Source organism: Protopterus annectens, chromosome 2.part0 (assembly GCF_019279795.1).
Source record: "Protopterus annectens isolate FY-2018-M chromosome 2.part0, PAN1.0, whole genome shotgun sequence".
Taxonomy (NCBI): domain Eukaryota; kingdom Metazoa; phylum Chordata; order Ceratodontiformes; family Protopteridae; genus Protopterus; species Protopterus annectens.
Window position 1 is genome coordinate 44,600,593 of NC_056728.1, and position 18,925 is coordinate 44,619,517.

Below are 18,925 nucleotides of genomic sequence, written 5' to 3' on the forward strand. Positions count from 1 at the left end.
ACAGCTGGCAGTATTTAGCATCTACCTGTAAAAATACCCAGACAAGGGCTTTTGCTCATATCTTTGTCAGGTGCTAGAAGTCATGAAGCAATTGCATTCCTTCATGCTTCCAGACTAGCAATTAGTTCACCCCAAAGACAATACAGAAAGCTTCCTAATACAGGCTTTGTGCCTCTGGCTGCATTGAAGCATCTTTATGGCCTAGCCTATAAAGTAATTTAATTTCAGATATTTTCTAAAATTTGCTGGACTGAGGCTAACCCTCCAGTTTCCTCTGTTAAAACAGACACATTTAAACAGTTACAATAGTGCATGTACATTCTGTTCTCTTCCAGCAGGGCACACTGTGGATACATTTTAAACACAAGCACTATGGATACATTTTAAACACAAGCACTATAGAAATACCTTTTGCAGTTTGATATATGTGACACAGTTCTAATACATTTGTAACACAAGCATCTTATATGACATACAGTTTTAATACATTTGTAACACCCCCTCTTGTATTCACAAATGATATACAATTACTTACAAAAGTCCAGCTTGCTGTGCTGGCAATACCTCCTTTTGTCACAAGGGGTTACAGAATCCTATAGAAAATTTAGAAAAGGAAGGCTAAAAATATTACAGATTCCCTCTATCAACTTAACCCTTTCATCACACTTTTTGATGACCTCTGCAGAGGAACCAAAAACTAAATCTCTATCCAAAGGAGAGTTTAAAATCTCATTTTTCAGATCTGGGAGGTTCTGAGAAAGCAGGCATACAAACCTTCTCAAAACAGTGCCAGTGGTCATAGCACTGGAAGACGCATCAACAAAGGCATACACATACCAGAAACAATGAGTTCTGACTTGTAAAATGGATGAAATTAATTGCCAAAGTCAGAAAGGCAACTGTCATAATGACAAGAGCTCACTTGTTGTTGTATCTTTCGGCTTTTCCCGGTTAGGGGTCGCCACAGCGGAACTCCGGTCTGCTAATGATTAGCAGTAGATTTTTACGTACCAAGTTGCCAGCCCTGACGCACAACCTTCAATGAAGGTATGCCCATTCACGCATGTCTCCACACAGAAGACGCTTTAGCTGAAAATCGAACAGGACAACGTCTTACTGTGAGGTGACAATGCTACCGCAGCACCACCACCGCTTTATTAATGACAAGAGCTCACTAATAAAACTAAAACAGGAAACTAGGAAACTAAGAGAATTAATTAAATCCAACAAGGACAATTACAAGGTCAAAACACCTTTTCAGTCTAAAGACGAGCACAAGGCATTCTACAGCTATGATCGAAACCTCAAAGGTAACACCCAGCAGTGTGCATAACTGGCAGTAAGTCATAACCCTGTCACTGAGCACAGTGAAATGGTGAATCTGCTGGCCAACAAATTCAGATCAAACTTTACCCCCACCATCCTTTGTGGAATCTGTACCAGCACAGTGAATTATCAGAAAAATCATCAACAAAAACACTGGCAACCTGCAGAGCCCAGACCCATCCCAGTCTGGTTTTGACAAAGGAAGGCCATGCCTACTTAACATGGGACACTTCTTTGAGAAGGTAACAAAGGCAATGGATAAATGGAAAACAGTGCATAATGCCTACCTAGACTTGGGTAAGGCTTTTTGACAATACCCGACTCAGGCTGAACTAGGCATAAATCTCCACACAACTCGCTTGATTGCCAGATGGCTCAGAGATGGGACCCAAGAAATTATGATTGGTGAGACCACCTCCAGAGAGGCAGGACACCAGTGGTAGTAGCACAGGGCTCCGTATTGGGCCCATCCTTGTTTGGCATCTAGTTCTTAGAGATCAAGGCTAATTTCTGGCTCACCAAGTTTGCAGATGACTGTAAATTGGGAGCCATCATAAAATCCTGCCATGACACTAATATCTTGCAAGAGGGTCTAACACAGAGAACTGACTGGTGCCAAAGCCATAGCTTAAAACTCAATGCAAAGAAGTGTATTATAGTACCTTTTGGGAAAACATCCACCCAGGCTAATTATTCCATTGATAAAGACATTCCTAAGAGTTCACCCGGTAATTAGAGATCTGGGAACTTACACAGACAGTAATCTGACCTTTGACCAATGCAAAGTCAAGGTAGTAAGAAAATCATTCCATTTCACCAACCTATAAATAAAGGTATGGCATTCAGGACCAAGGAAGTTATAGTAGCCTCTACTCATCCCTTATCAGACCTATCATTAAGTATAATGCTCCCTTTGTCATGTATCTGACTAGGCATATGCAATAGTTGGAAAACCTACAGAGGTTCCTCACCAAGAGAATCCAATGTATGAACAACACTGTCCTACACAAATCACCTTAAGCCCTATCTCTATATTCAGTCTCCTACAGGTTGTTGAGAGGCAATCTGTGTCTAGCATATAAAGCATCCTTAGATCCAGTCCTGGTGGAGCTTTTGACAAACTGAGTACTTGGAACAAACTAAATTCACAAAAAGAAGATCCAACGTGTCACAGAAGACTTGACCACACAAATTTATTCAAATAAACGTAAAGCGCTTTTCGTCACTCAATGTTTGAGCGACTTCTTCAGACATTCAAAACTTGATTTAATTAAATATTTATACACTCACGTCACTGAAATCACTGTCATTAAGTATCAATTAGCAATTTAAAGCAATTTAAAGCAATAATTATTTAAACGCAACTTGAAGCAGCAATAAAGTGTGTATAAGAATGTGTGTATGTGAGTATACACAGTAAAAATGTATATATGTATCTATTAAATTAAGTTAAATTAAGTTGAATTTCTAAAAACACCTAATTATATTTCTCAACCCACAAAACATAAGTCTTAGCCAAAAGTTATAAAAAAGCCAACATTAGAGAAAAAGATTATATATATATATAATATAAAGTACTAAAGTGCAGGCTTACTAAATCAATTGTCAATCTTAACCAAACTAAGCATTTCATGCAAATCTTTAAGCTATATACAATAACAGAATAGTGGACACAACCTAGACTAAGTATATGTGACTTATCGTGAAATTGTTGTTTAAAAATGTATAAACAAGTAATATGTATGTTTATGTTTTTTAAAAAAGGTATACGTATGTATATAAATAATGAAGATAAAAATATAAATATATATATATATATAAAACTATGTATAAATATGTATATAAATATATATATATATATATGTATATATATTAAATGTTAAAAGATATTAAAAAACCTTTTTATACTTCTCAAGTTAGAATGTAAAATATATAGTATGCACCTAAAAAGCATCTCATACATATTAAATACAATATTTTGAAATAGTAGAAACAAAAGACAGTAGGAAGCTGAAAAGTACATAAATGTGTAAATAGGTACAGAAAAATGGAATAAATGAAAGTATGTATATGTATGTTATACCTATCTACATACAAGCTAAATCTTGAATGCGAATTATACTATATTAGTGTAAGTGAATCTAAGTAATAGTTGTATTTGTTAATTCCTATTCAGACTCCTTAATTTTAATAGGCAGCCAATGTTGCAATGGTCGTTTAAACCTGGGTAAACAAAAGCATTTGTACGCCATTGCCAAGTTAATTCTCGCTCTTCTAAAAGTAAGTTGTATGGGCCACCTCTAAGGTTTGTCTGAATCTGATCCAGTGCCATAAATTTAAAATTGTGGCCCGGGTTACTTAAGATGTGTTTGAATAGAGCATTCTCTACTTTTTTGTTCTGTATAGCATATGTGTGTTCATAAACTCTTTCTTTAAACTGCCTTTCAGTCTTTCCTATATAGAAAGCTGGGCATAGTGTACATGAAGCCACGTACACTATTAGTTTAGAAAAGCAGCTTAATTTGTGTCTAATTTCATACTTTTTGTTGTTAATAGTTGTATATTCTCCACTACACATATGTTTACACATGTTGCAATTTTCGCAAATTTTCATTCCTTTCTTCCTACTTAAGTTCTTAATAGAATTGCTTTCCAAAATATTTTTCAAGTTGTAACCCCTTCTGTATACAATTCTAGGGTATTCAACAAGTTTACTAGAAATACTCTTATCTTGTTGAATTAATGTCCAGTTTTTAAATAACAATTTTTTGATAATGTCACTGTCCATATTGTAAGTTGTAATAAAACTAAATTTGAAGTCATTGTTTGGTTGTGTTTTTCTTTCTATAATTTCTGTTTCCTCTAATAAGTACTCCTGATTTTCTACTATAACTAAGGGTGTACTTTGATCAATAAATTGGTTGAGAATTGGAAGAATAATACCATTAGATCTTTTACATCTCACTTCCTGGACTATTTCTTCTAAAAAATCAATGGGGTAACCTCTCTCACAGAAAAAAGCTGTAAGTAGTTCACATTCAAGTTCGAAGTCGCCAATATAAGTAGTCATACGGGCTGCTCGAATTAATTAACCTTTCACTATAGCTTTCTTCTGTGAGGTCGGGTGAAGGCTAGTATAATGCAAGTATGAGTTGCAGAAAGTTTCTTTCCTATGTATTCTAGAAAAATACTGGTTATTAACATAGTCCTTAGATAAATTCACGTCCAAATAATCAATAGATTGTAACTGAAAGTTGGACGTGAATTTGAAAAAATCAGTAGTGTTGTTGAGAAAATTTAACAACTTTTCTGCTTTTCTTTGGTCTCCTCCAAATAAAATGAAAATATCGTCCAGGAAGCGGGTGTAATACTTAATAAAAGGGGTCCATTCATTGTTACCAAAAATGAATTAATGTTCCCAGTATGCCATAACCGTATTCGCTAGACTGGCCCCACAAGGTGAACCCATTGCAACACCACATTTCTGCAAGTACAACTTATTGTTGAAAGTAAAAATGTTATTGGTCAAAATGATGTCTATTAATGTTGTTACAGTAAATATTTCGTTTGCTGGAGCCCCTTTCTTAATTAGAAATAAATTAACCCACTCTATTGCTTCTAAATGAGGAATTGACGTATATAAATCTATAACGTCAATAGTGACGAAGTTATGGTCTTCTCTGTATGCAATGTTGTCAAAGTTCTTCAGAAAAGACCATGAATCTTTGCATATTTGAACTTCAGTCACTAGGTATTTTTTTAGAATATTGTCTACTAATTTAGCAGATGCATATGTAATAGAGTCTCGTCCATCTATTAATGGTCTAAATGGGGGGTCCGAGATGTTTTTGTGTATTTTTGGTGTTGCAAACATGATTGGGATCTTCGGCCAGTTGGTAGTGATATATTGGTAACTATTTAAGTCAATGTATCCATCCATAAATAAGTCACTATAGTAACCTTTAATCATTCTATATGCGGTATTTAACTCATTTATAGATACTTCTTTGTATGTGTCATTAGCCAGAATTTTTTCAACTCTGTCAACGTAGTCAAAATTATCAAATAAAGTAAGTCCCCCACCTTTGTCTGGCTTAATAGCCCTAATATTAAGTGTTTTGAAAGTAGATAGAGCTGCATTTTCTTCCTTACTTATATTTCTTCTTTGCCTTGAATTCTTATAAATTCCGTTGTGTAAAACTATCTTTGATACTACGTAAATCAAGCTCCATGACCTGTTCGAATGTAGACAGAGTTGGATGTAAAATAGGATTGTATTCGCTAACTACTTTAAGCGACTGGCTAACTGCTGGTGAGTCTCCTAAGAGAATGCTAAGGTTGAGTTTCCTTACAAATAGTTTAATGTCCTTGATACATTGTACCAAGTCCATGTGATTATCAGGTACAAAGGTTTGTCCTCTGGCAAAAAGGTCAACTAAGGAAGGTTCAATGTTAATACATGAAAAGTTATAAACCATGAAGTCTCCTGTTTTGTTGTAAATAATCACAGGTTTTAACACTTCTTGGTCTATCTCTTCGGTTTGTTGGATGGACCATATTGTTTTTTTTGTTGTTGTTGGTGTTGATTTTGTTGGTTGTTGTAATTATAGTTGTTAGCATAGTGTCTCTTAGGGATAGCACCCAAGTTCTGGTTATCATGGTCATTCCCTTGGTTTGAAACATATGTTGGTTGGCCACCCTGTTGGCCCCTGTTAGAGGTAAATTGTCGTCCGTTCCTTAAGCGACCAGCCCATGTGTTATTACTCCTGTTGTTTTGTCTATTCGTCGTAGTCCGTGTGTCGAAATCTAAACTGGTATCTTGTTCATCAATTAATGTTTCTAGCATTTCGGTGTCATTGGTATTAGTGTCAACGGAAGCATTTTGAGACCCTGGTGGTTTAGGGTATGCTTTTCCGTGGTCATAAGCGAATCTGTCTCTATTTAATTTTTTATTTTTAGTAAGTTTCAACTTATTTAAAAGTTGATCTATAGAGGTAAACATTCTGTCATAGTCAAATCTATATCTGGTAAAGTCTTTGTGATTGACAATAGAGCTGTTCATTCTTTAAATAGTTCAGTTATTTGCAGTCTGTAGCGTTTAATCATGCACTCCATAAGTGCAAGACCTTGTTCATTAAACAGGTTAATTAACTCTAGGTGGAACAATGAATTTGTCGCCAGTCCAGTTGGATAAACATGATGCCTTAGCCCCTTAAGCACTATCCGCATTCTACAGCATTCTTGGAAGTAGTTGACTTCCAGCTGCAGTTTTTTAATTTTCAACAGTTTAACATCTAAAAGTTTCAAGTTACTTGTAAGTTCTTTTTCACTCACCTCTTGAGTATCCGCATTGGGAGCCGGTTGCTCCGTTTCAGTTTGTTGGTTAAAATTAAGGTTGTAAGTATTTGTAATCCAGCTTTTGCACATCCGCAAAAAGAGCAGAACCAGAAACGCTAGATCCAGGGATTTGAACTTTGCTTGCAACATAAATAGAACATGTTGGTGAAACAGATAAGTGGCTCAAAGGATCCGCAAGCTCCGGAATAGGCTCCCCATCCATGTGAAGGAGAGTTCATCTCTAACTTTATTCAAACATAACCTTGATCACTGGATAAGAAATCACAAATTCATCCCTGGAATGGCCCCCATGTCTCTTATACAGAGAGGAGTCAGTAAGAATTTCCTAGCGAACATACCCCCACTACATAATTTTATAGCAACATCCTAATATACCCCTTCTAACAAACATACTCACCTCCCAATTAAGATGCAAATGTTATCAGGGGATACAACTAGGTTGGGTGACTTGACTTTTAAAGGCCCTGGTGGTTGTTAGCTTAGTATATACATGTGAACCTGTGATCCTATGAACCTATGTCACATGGATGTTTCAAATAGATAACAGAAAATGACCTGCTGCTGCTACTAAGCTGAAACTGAACACAGAAAACAAATCCAAAGGCCTAATATTACCCCTCTGGACTAATGTTTGTAATAGTGACAGACAACAGAACTTTCCTGTTCAGCAACATGAATGCAGTACCTGCAAGGTAACAAGAAAAGCACCTACTCCCATTAGTAAGAAAGAAGCAAACTCTGAAAACTGCAGTAATCAATTAGCAGAACAGAGAGAGATATCAAGAAGGGTAGTGAAGCCCAACTTATAGACTTCTAATGGGATTTTATTAGTGTAGCTTATCTGCTACCCGTATGTATGGTGTTAGTAGATATGCCTAGTTTTCTTTAATAAGTCTGCAATTTTACTCCTGACTCTACTGCTATTATCATGAACAAGAATGCTGGTCAAAGGATTATGCTTCGACAGAAGGCAGCAGAAACAAAGAATCTCTGAAAGCCACTTTAGTGAATGGGAAGTATTGCTTTCTCTCGGAGTTGGTATGCACGTACAAATTATCCCCCACACAAGGGTGTGCACAGAAGCTTGCCCCCTGGAAAAAAAAAAAAAAAAAAAACCTTGAAAGTGTATTCACTGAAATTGTTTTTCAGTGAATCATTTTTCTGCATTTGTCTGTTAAATGATCCTTCAGCAGATATCAAGGATCACTATTACTTCAGCACATTGTCATTTCCTACTCCAGCTACAATCCTTGTTGCCTCCTTACACGTCTATGCACAGCTCTGGGGGAGAATGGGAGGGGGGTGCTGGGAAAGTAAACTATAGAAAACTTTCACTCTTTTAAAATACATTCTTCAACAATGTTAAAGAAATAATATTAGCTGCACAGAGCACACTAGTTTAGAATTTAATCTTTGCATCTCAAGTAAGGAAGGCCATCATCACTTTCATCTCCTCTCTCCCCACCTTACAAGGGGCTGGGTTGTAGTGTCAGGTGTTGCCACCACTCTCGCCTCACTGTCACTTTCCTACCTTCTTTGACCATCACCCCCAACTGTCACAGGTCTTTTCAAACATTCCGCCCATCTCTCGACAGTACTCCCTCACCTCCCTTTGCCTTCTTCCTGTCTATGACAAGTCTATTTTACTAAATTGTCTTCTGCTTTCCTGCACGTGACTGAACCATTGCAATCTCCTCTCCTTGACCTTCACTGCAATTTGGCTTCAGCCCCGATGTCCTATTTTTCATCAGTCACACAGTCACTCCATCTACATCACCTCAATTCTCTATAGCTGCCCATGCAAAAACATTTTATGTGCCACCATTTCATGCACCTTACGTTCCAGATTCTTTGGTATTCCTCTGTTGGACACTGCCTGATACTTTGTATCAACTGGGTGCAGCTCCCCTGATCTGAGCTTTGACCTCCTTATTCAAATTTCCATTTTTCTCAGCAGCACCTTCTAAATACCTGAATCTGTTAAGTTCCAGTGGTGGGAGGGTGACATAATGGTTAAGGTGTTCACCTTACAGACACAAGGTGTAGGGTTTGAGTCTCACATGGGGTAACTGGCTAGGCTTAAAAATGGCCTACAAGGGCAGTTAACCTAGTATGAACCTATATAACCTATAAAAGTATTTTCTATCACAGTTTTCAGCTTCTTCCAACTTCCCCCTTTTGCTGCCTTAATCACTATTGTTTGTACTGTTTCATTCCACATGTCCTCAATTTTGCCTTCCATTCCAGTCAAGTCCTCTGCCATTTACTGAAGTTCCTTTGCACTGTCTACTTGCAGGGCCACATCATCTTAATGCAGTAACATTGTTCATTCCATCCCGACTGACCACTATGCTGATATAGTTGACCTCTATGCTGATAAAGTCCAGCACCAGTATGAATAAGGAATGGACACAAAGCTAAATCCTGATTCATACCCACTCTCAGTGGGAACCCCTCTGAGTAAGAACACTGCTTGTACTTGTGTCATTGGGTCCTTGCACATACCTTGCACTAATTCTATCAATGTTTCCAGTACTTAAACCATTGAAGGACTGGCCAAATTGACTTTCCTGGAGTACTGTCATTTGTTTTTCCCATGTGCAGGAATGACCAGCTAAACTCTTTCCTCATCTCCAGCTTCTACTCCACTGTGTCTCATTGCAAATACACTAACTGGAATGTGAACTGCTCATCTCCCATTGTACTTTCTACTGATCTGTGCATTGTCTTACCTATCACCCTTTCCAGCACTTTCACTCAGCATGACAGGAGACTGATACCTCTAAACTACTTGAAGTAGTGACCATCCCCTTTCCTTCTGAACATAGACACTAGAATATTTATGTCATGCTTCCCACTATCACCACCACTATGCATACCTTCAGGAGCTATTGTTTCCCTAATGCACCCAACAACTTGAACATAACTGCACTGACTTCATCTGCACCTGCCACTTTCCCTGACCCATGTTCCTTAGGGCACGTCATACTTCTAAGCATGGGTTTTTCTTCCTCTTTCTTCAAAGGCTGTGCATGTGCCAATACAGCTTCTTTATAGCGTTTTATTCACTCAAGCATCATGAAGTACTCCATCCATCTGTACTTGATGCCATATGGACTGGTGAGCAGACTGTTGCCGAAAGCCTTTAAAAATGGCATCTACTGACGTTGTTTTTACCTTGTAACCGTAAAGATCTCTGTTTCATTTCCTAATTCTCTTCCCAAAAGCTTATACAGGTTCTCTGATGCCTTGTTCTCTGTCACTGTTACTGCTCTCTTAGACTTTTTGGTAGCCAACCTGCATTCCACCTTGGCCTGGGTCTGTCTTTTCCATCATCAATTTTGCCTGCAGTTCTTTCTTTTTATAACTTTTTAGTCTTTTGTAATTCACCCCCAGCTTTCCTTGTGCAGCTTATTTTCATATCTGGTCTAACTGCAAATCTGTGCTATCACAAAGCAACTACCTGGTGCTCATCAAAGATCCTAAACTGTTTCACGCAGAATAGCCAAGTCTTCACAGGAGTTTTCAGTAAGTGACAACACAAAATTAACTCACCGAAACACAGTTTTCATTAAATGCAATCTATTTTTCTCTAAACACAACTATAGACCCTCAGGGACCTCTGGACCTTGATCAAATCAAACAAAGACAGACAGGAGACAAAAACTGCCACCCAGGCAAGGGCAATCACAATGCCCTTTTTAACTTTGTTAGAAACCTTAGAAAAATGCCCATCACTGTGCAGAATTAATAGCAAATAATATGACAGACCTAGAGAGCATAGTCAGTCTACTAGAGGATACATTTAGTTCTAACTTCACCCCCTCTTTTATTACCAGATCTTATACCTACATTTAAACACACCTCAGATGAACGTCCTCAAGGTACTATGCAAGGCCAAGAACACTGCTTCTATGGGGCTCGATAACATACTGGACTGCTTACTGGCCCATTTTGAAACAGACCTCATCAGTTCCCCTACAGAGGCTACTTAATTTCAGCATCCAAACAGGCTTTGTGCAAGATGAATGGAGGACTACAACTATTATCCCCTGCTGAAAGATGGAGCATCAATAGACTCGAGAAATTTTAGATGCACAAGTCTGATCAGCCTCATCTGTAAGGCTATGGAAAGGATCATTATGGCATTGATAAATAAGGACATAGGTAACCTACAAACTCTTAACTTAAGCCAGTTCAGTTTTCTTTGAGAAGGTTACTGAAGCAAAGGGTGTGAGCAAATGCATACGCACTGCACATCTGGACCTTGCAAAGGTGTTCAACACTATCCCACACTCAGGTATTGAAGATACACCATTCCAGCTAAATGTTTATTCCTATGCAAGTCATTAGATACTAAAATGGCTTACAAACAGAACCCAGGTAAGCAGGGTGGGCTGCTCTACCTCCTCAAAAAGACCCAGGACTAATGGTGTGCCACAGGGTTCAGTCCTTGGGCCACTCCTCATTGACATTTACATCTCGAGGTCAAAGCTACTGCAAAGGTTTACGACTGAGCAAGTTTTCAAAAGAATGCAAACTTAGTGCCATCATAAACTCTCCAGAGGACATCAAGATCCTACAAGGGCCTTTCACAAACCAACAGCTGGTGTCAAAACCACAGTCTCAAACTAAATGCCAAAAAATGTACAACAGCATCCTTTGGCAAGCAACATGTCCCTTGTAACTATCACATTAACATGACAGCTCTGAAAATTAGGGGCCTGGGAACCTATGTAGACAACAAACTGTCCTTCAATCATTACATATCCACTACTGTAAGAAAGTCCTTTTTTCACTACACCGATTATTACAAAAGAATATGATGTCCAGGTCCAAGGATGAGGTCATTTCACTGTATTCTGCACTCATCAGTCCTATTATAAAGTATAATGTCACCTTTGGTATGTACCTGTCCAAATATCTGACTCAAGTTGAATGCCCACAACAACTTCTTACCAAGGAATTCAAGGGTCTATAGCATAAAAACTATGCAGACCGTCTCAAAGCCTTGCACCTCTTCTCTTTTACATGAAGGCTTCAAGAGACCTATGCTGTCAGGCCTAATGTGCATTCACAAGTGCAGTAGGGGCATAAACATCCACTCAAGAGATCTAAATTTTTTTTTCAAAATAAATAGAACATGTTGGAGGGACAGATATGTAACACAGGAATAGAACATGTTGGAGGTAAAGACATATAACACAGGAATTCCACTTCTTTGGAATAATCTGTCTGTCCATATAAAGCAAAGTACTTCTGATACACTATTCATACATAATCCGAATGAATGGCTGGGTAACTGCAAATTCACCGTCGTTTAGCACCCCTGTTCCTTGTGGCATTAAGTGTTCTGCTCTTCTCTAGGATTACTCATAACTAAAATAAAAGGGCTATAAACATGATGGGAATTGTATGGCTTCTAAAGATTCTCATGGATTAATAATCTAGTAGTACATACGAACCTATAAGCTTGACTAGTATTATTCAAAAATCATAGAAAGTGATCATGTGCTGTAATGCATGTTTCGATTATACTTCTAATTCCACATGGTCTGCATACAACAGTTTTGTTGATCTGTCCCCTCCTACACATTTACTAATATAGTCCATCACTAGTATGAACAGTAGTGGGCACACAGCTGAACACTGATGCACTCCCACACCCATTGGGAAAACCCCTGTAAATCCATTAGTCACCAGCCGGTAAAACAATCAGCATAGAAGAGACAAACAGACCAATTCTGCCTCAAAGTTTAACTTTTACATGGCCTAAGGGAAGATAGATTTTTTTGAACACCACAGGAGAATGATGGACCTGCAACACTGCAACAATTATTTACTATTTAGTACTCCAGAAATAGCACAGAGGTATTAAAACACATGTCTTACAATGAAGAGGACAAACTCAAGACAAGAAAAGGATTCTTAAAATTACATGAGAACATGCTCATTATAAACATATCCATCAAGTCTATAAAAAATCAAGCTTTATCTTACAAGTATACAATAACAGTATGCTTCTCAATGGTTTTGTTGTTTTACTTCTAGACCCCATACCCAATGATCATTGAGCTACCATCACTGCTATCACCAGCACAAGCTCAAGCCATGGTCAGGCAAAGCATTACCTACTATGTGCATACTTCCATGCAAGTATTGAAGAAAAGCTACCCTGGTCTTGGCAAGATGAGGTGAACTCATGCCCCTAGACTACCCCAATTGTTGCTGCCCCTCCTCTTAGGGACAACGATATAGGACAACCTAATATAAAACCCTCCTTATACTAACTCCTGAAGGACTTCAAGCCATTAACAAGCTTCAGGCCATGTGGATCTTAGTCAGGACATTATCCTTCTATGTTAACAGAGCCTGGATTGCTTCTTAATTTTAAAGGTTTCTTGAAGCAAGCAAGCTAGGAGTGCTTTAGCCAAATACAAATCTGACTATTTTGTCCTGATCTTCGCTCTGAAAACCCGCTTTGTGGTCACCTGCAACTTCTCTACATTTCGAGGATTACTCCAAACCCACTTACATGCAAATTACTGATAACAACTGATAACCAGATACAGTACCGTTGCCCAGTAAACTCTGTAACTGAAGCTGCTGCCTAGTACTCTGAATTTTATTCCTTTGTGGATAGATACAATGAGGCATCTGTACTAAGCACATCTGGAGTTTGTCCTCTCCATGGTAAGACATGTTTTAGTACTTCTTGTGCTATATATGAAGTAAAGAATAGTAAATAATTGTTGTACAGTCACACTTCCATCATTGTCCTCTGGTGTTCAAAAATAAGCATAACTGCAAGCCTAAAACAAAACTCACTCAGTGGAACTACATCAAGAAACTGCAGAAGAAAAATAGCCTTAGGCCATTTAAAGTTGTCCGCAATAAAAAGGATTAAAAACAGAAGTCCCTCAATTTTTCTTTCTAGAGCAAATACACAACAATACCTCACAGGATTCTGTCTCGGGCTGCTTTCATTTTGATATATACTTCTAAGACACGAAAGCTTATATCAAGGGACTATGGCTAACCAAGTCTGCTGATAACTGTAAACTGGGGATGGTTATTAAATTCCATTCTGATAGTCAAATGCTTGGTGTATTATTCACGGGCTTACACTCAATGCCAAGATGCAGCATAGTTTCATTTGGCAAATTTACCATCATTATTGCTTACCATATAGAAAACCTTTCATTTACATATGACACAATCATCAGGGACTTGGGGATATATGTCGATAGTGGACTCTCCTTTGACCATCAAATCTCTGTGGTGGTTAGAAAGCCCTTCTACCTCGCTCACTTTAACCCATATGGTATCTCCCCAACATCAAGGTGCAGTCCCATTTTATTAATCCCTAATTAGGCCCATTATTGAATATAAAGCACCCTTTGACATGTACCTTGCTAAGCACCTAAACCAAATTGAGAGATCTCAACATTTCTTCATCAAAAGGTTTTCAAATCTCAGTCCCGTTAGCTAAGCTGACTAAAAGCCATGTCCCTCTACTTAGTGTAGTACAGACTTCTGAGGGATGATCTCTGCTTAGCCTTCTGTGCTATGAATAATTTAGAACTCTTTGAACTCCTTCATCTAAACAGAACCAGTAGTAAAACACTGCCTCTAGAGACCTAAACCTATACTACAGCACAAACACCACCAAGATGGAAAAGATGCCTAACCCAACTTGCCATCAGTTTCTGGAATAGACGTCACCCTTACATATTGAGCACAAAACTTCCCTAGCAACCTTTAAAACCAGTCTGTATAACTGGATGGGTGACTGCATATTTTCTACTGGGATATGAGAGGAAAATCTTATTAATGGGAACACATTATTCTCCCACTAATACATGGTGGTGTAAATGCGCTTCTTGATAATCTCCTTTGCCATTAGTCTAGTAGGAATTTATGAACCTCTAAGAACTTACTTTGCTACAGGATCAGTCTTCTTCAAATTTCTCGTATGAGGATGTTCCATAAGTGGTCTTATAACTGTAAAATAAGAATAGTGGCTTGTATTAAATGAAACCGTATTTGCATAGTCTAAATGTAATATTGCTAAAAGACATGTGACTTACATGATTTGGGACGATAGGAAACATTATCATCATCTTCGCTCTTTGCTTGCTTGCGACCAAACTGAAATATTTACAAGAAATGCACAGATTATTATCACGTATAAACTTCACTCATTTTTCTGTATGCATACCCTTCCTAAGACAGTAAGAATTTTGCATAATGGTTCATACATTCAGTCAGGCCCAAAACAGCAATCTCCAGCAAGGCAAGGACACATGGACACTGTATTCACTCCAAAGCACTTACAAACAGACCAATTACATGCCATACTTTTAAAACTAATAATATGAGGGGGGATTCCATCCAGCTGCCCCTCAGCCTCAACTCAGCATGGTCCAGGTTGACTGCTCATTAAATAACGTTCTACTCTGTCAAGGTAGGTGGATCCACTACGTATATTTGATATAAACAAGCTTGCATCACACTTCCTCAGCCATAAGCATTTGAAAATTACAGCTCAAGTACTCATTCAACCAACTGCAAGATAAAAAAGCATTTTTCTTTCTTCTTTTTTTTCATGGCGGGAAATTCTTCCTGCACCTACACCCCCTTTATTTATTACACTTTTCTGTATTTATTATTCCCATCGATCACTGACACACAAGTACCTTGCATTTTCTTTGAGGTGCACCAACCTTGGAACACGAACAATGTATAAAGATACAAGATGCACAATAGTAGGCTACAGACAAGCACAAAAAAAAACAACAAAACACAAGCAAATGTCAGCGCAAGAGAATATACTCCAAAAACTGTAACTAAACGTTAGGAATTCAAGTATGTGACTGAAAGCATCTTGTCACCAGGAGTCGCATTCATAAGACTAATGAATAAATAGCACACTTCCATTATGTCACCTGAACAGGGTCTCCGTGTTAACACTTGTACAGCTTGTTAAGTGGATGCTAGTACACATTTTTGCAAATTATTACCATCTTGAAATACAACCTAGAACAGATAAATCACATTTGGCAGCCCTCAGAACCTCTTTACTCTTCTAAATTAGCAGTTCTGTTCCGAGACGGTTACTGATCTGTAGACCCAGTTACTGATCTGTAGACCGCAGAAGTCATACATAGAAGATATACTGGTGACAGAACAAAACACTGCAAACCTGTAGTAACAGTCAGTTTGTATTGTATTAACCTGCAAGGCAATATTTTAGAATTGTGGTCCTCTTCCTCTCTCAGATAAAAAGAAAATCTACAAATTCCTAAAACATGTGGACTATACAGCCTTATCGCTGTTGGTCTCACAAAGGGCATAATCCAAGATAAGCTATAGAACTGTAGCACAAACCTAGGTCAATGGCAATATAATCTTTACACCATTAGCTTTCTCATAGACTATATGATGCCAAAATAATTAGAGGAACCACATTACATTATTTGGAGGAAATACTGACACCAGAATTCAGAAATTCCATAAAAATTCAAATGAAAATAAGCAGATAATAGTGACTTTCTGCTTTCTCTCTCTCAAGTGCACAAACTCCCATTTAACTCTCCAGTTTTAATGCAAGCAAAGCATCAAAAAGGATTATGAACACAATGTGCTATTTAGTGACCTTTTACTATCATAATCTCACTGCTTATGAACTGCTACAACAGAATATATGACTGTGGGCATCAACTGTACTCCAGTCAAATCAATAATGATATGCAAGATGATTTCAGAAATGATGACCCATATTCAAAACATCCTTTTATTATATTAACTAATATATTACTAATAAGTTACACTGGCAAAGATAAGTTGGCAAAAATATGCTACAGTGAACTCATTTAAGACTCTGCTTGAGGTCTGTCTGTGTTAAAGCAACCTGAAGTGCCAAGCTGCCTTTTCTTAACCCAAACGCGGCATGAAATTGAGAGATCTGAAATACAGTCATAATAAATATACTCAGAAAAAATCTCTTCCCGTCATGTAAAAGCTCAAATATCTTAAACACAAGTGCTGCTGACACAACATATCTAGGTTGAACAAGTTCCAACATATAAAAAAATTGTGCAAACAGAGAAAAATACTGTGCTGTATTATTCTGCATTAATATGTAATGACTGCAAATTCACAGACTTCTCTCATTGTAAAGAAGACTTTTTACTGAATACATCCATAACAGAGCTAGCCACCTGACAGTATGAACATTGTCTCTAGACAATTGTCACTGTTGGATGTGACACTCCAACCCAATGTACAAAATGGGGAAAAGGGGGCTGATGCAAATGTCAATACCATTACTGATACCTTGCAACCTTCTTACTCTGAAAAGATTTTTCCAGCTAATGCACTGAATACAGTTTCCTGATAATATTTTTTTGCTGTTGTTACTACGGCATTTCATGTGCTCGAAATCTGAGCCATGCCACTCTGCTGGGATTGGGGTTGATAATTAGAGAAGAACTGTCCTATACACATTTCTGTCTTCTTCCCTAGAGGCACTAATACTAAGCACTTGCTTATAATCTGATTTCATTGAGATGGTATATAAACTGGTCCAGTTTGATACCTATCATATGTCTATAGCAATGCTGCCTCATGTCCTCCTTTCCCAGATCTTTGTGGGATATTATTCCAGCCTTGTCAGCAACAAACAGTGAGAGCCAAACAGTCTTCCCTGCCTTGGTGATGCTGAAAAACTGGTGACTTATACTCAGAAAAGTTTCCTAAGAATTAATTAAGTTCCTAGCATGTGACTTGCTCATTTGCAAAACAGAAACATGGTAGCCATAATGAGGCAAGACCTCACTGTTGGCTAATATGTATATTTCTTGAATTTCAGTTACTACCTCAACATGCAGATTATGGCTGGTCTATAAGTCATGGTACTAAACCCGAATCTCATGTAGACAGTGGAATCCCCTAGTCACTCTCTTGCACACAGACGTAAACACACACACAAACACACACACAAACACACACACAAACACACACACAAACACACACACAAACACACACACAAACACACACACACACACACACACACACACAAACACACACACACAAACACACACACACAAACACACACACAAACACACACACAAACACACACACAAACACACACACAAACACACACACAAACACACACACAAACACACACACCACATTCCCTGAACTTGTATCTACCCTGTAAACCCTCATGCGTTTCCCCCACCCCTGTATTACTTTAGTGCCATTACAGCACATATGTATTAGGCGTTGGTGGTGTAGTGTATTCACCCACCTCATTTCCCTGTAAAGAAGTCAGTGCCATTACTGCAATTTAAAGAGTCATCCCTGGTGGTCTAGTGCACCCTTTATTCCCCCCAATCGACGTGGTACCTCTGGTGCCATAAGAGAATAATCTTTAGTGTCCGGTGCCCTCCCCTGATCCCAGTATTCCCTTTGCTGCTGGTATGGCATTTTAAAGAATCATCCCTGGTGTCTAGTACATGTCCCTATTATAATATCTGTGCAAGCAGAGCACTTCAAAGAGTTATCCCTGGGGTCTAATGGTTCCCTCACCATGTTTGTGTTGGGTGATTGAACAAGGGCAACTAACGCCATGTGGTGAGGATGGCTGTGTCAATCTACACAACCAAGCAAATTCTTGAATTGCTCAGCCCTGTAGATGCCTTACTGGAGGCAGTTTCTGGGGGTGAGGTTGGGAGCACTTGGGTAATTAGCACATGCCTCTCCCTCGAATGCCTCATTAGTATTCAGCAAGGCAGTGGTGCTATCTCTTTGTGGTGCTGCACATCTTCATATTGGATGACCATGCAGCACTGTGTATGGCTGGTTGCTGAATTGGAGAAAAGCAACACAGAGTGTACATCTCTGTGTACAGATCGTAGTACCTTAATGAATTCAGTCCTCTGTCTCCTCACCTGCAGAAATCAGTAGAAAGTACAACTATAACTAAACTTACCATAACAGTAGATGTTTTAATAGATCCCTGTTGCAGTAGCCTAAGCTATTAGGATTATATCCTGCCAGGGATATGACCAACTGGACAGATTTTCAAAGCTTAAGGATATCTTCTATGTGCCCTAACTGCCAGGAGTTCTAGCAGAGCTCCATATAATAGGCAAAGTCCCAGAAATGTCAGAACTTTTTTTTTGCCACAAGAAGGGAGGCTACAGCCCTAAAAGGAAAAATGCTAGGAAAGTAA

The 18,925-nt window shown here is 38.4% G+C and overlaps 1 protein-coding gene across 4 annotated transcripts in view; it reads right to left on the minus strand.

Annotated features, from left to right (window-relative positions):
* The window catches only part of HYLS1 (HYLS1 centriolar and ciliogenesis associated), a 418,183-nt gene that overhangs the window by 209,768 nt on the left and 189,490 nt on the right, over positions 1-18,925 (minus strand). For all 4 annotated transcript variants that reach the window (XM_044060530.1, XM_044060529.1, XM_044060528.1 and 1 more), the window contains 2 exons: positions 14,775-14,835; positions 14,625-14,688 (listed from right to left, as the gene is read on the minus strand). In XM_044060530.1, coding sequence (XP_043916465.1) covers positions 14,625-14,688; positions 14,775-14,835 — 125 coding nt within the window. The remainder of the gene's footprint in view (positions 1-14,624; positions 14,689-14,774; positions 14,836-18,925) is intronic.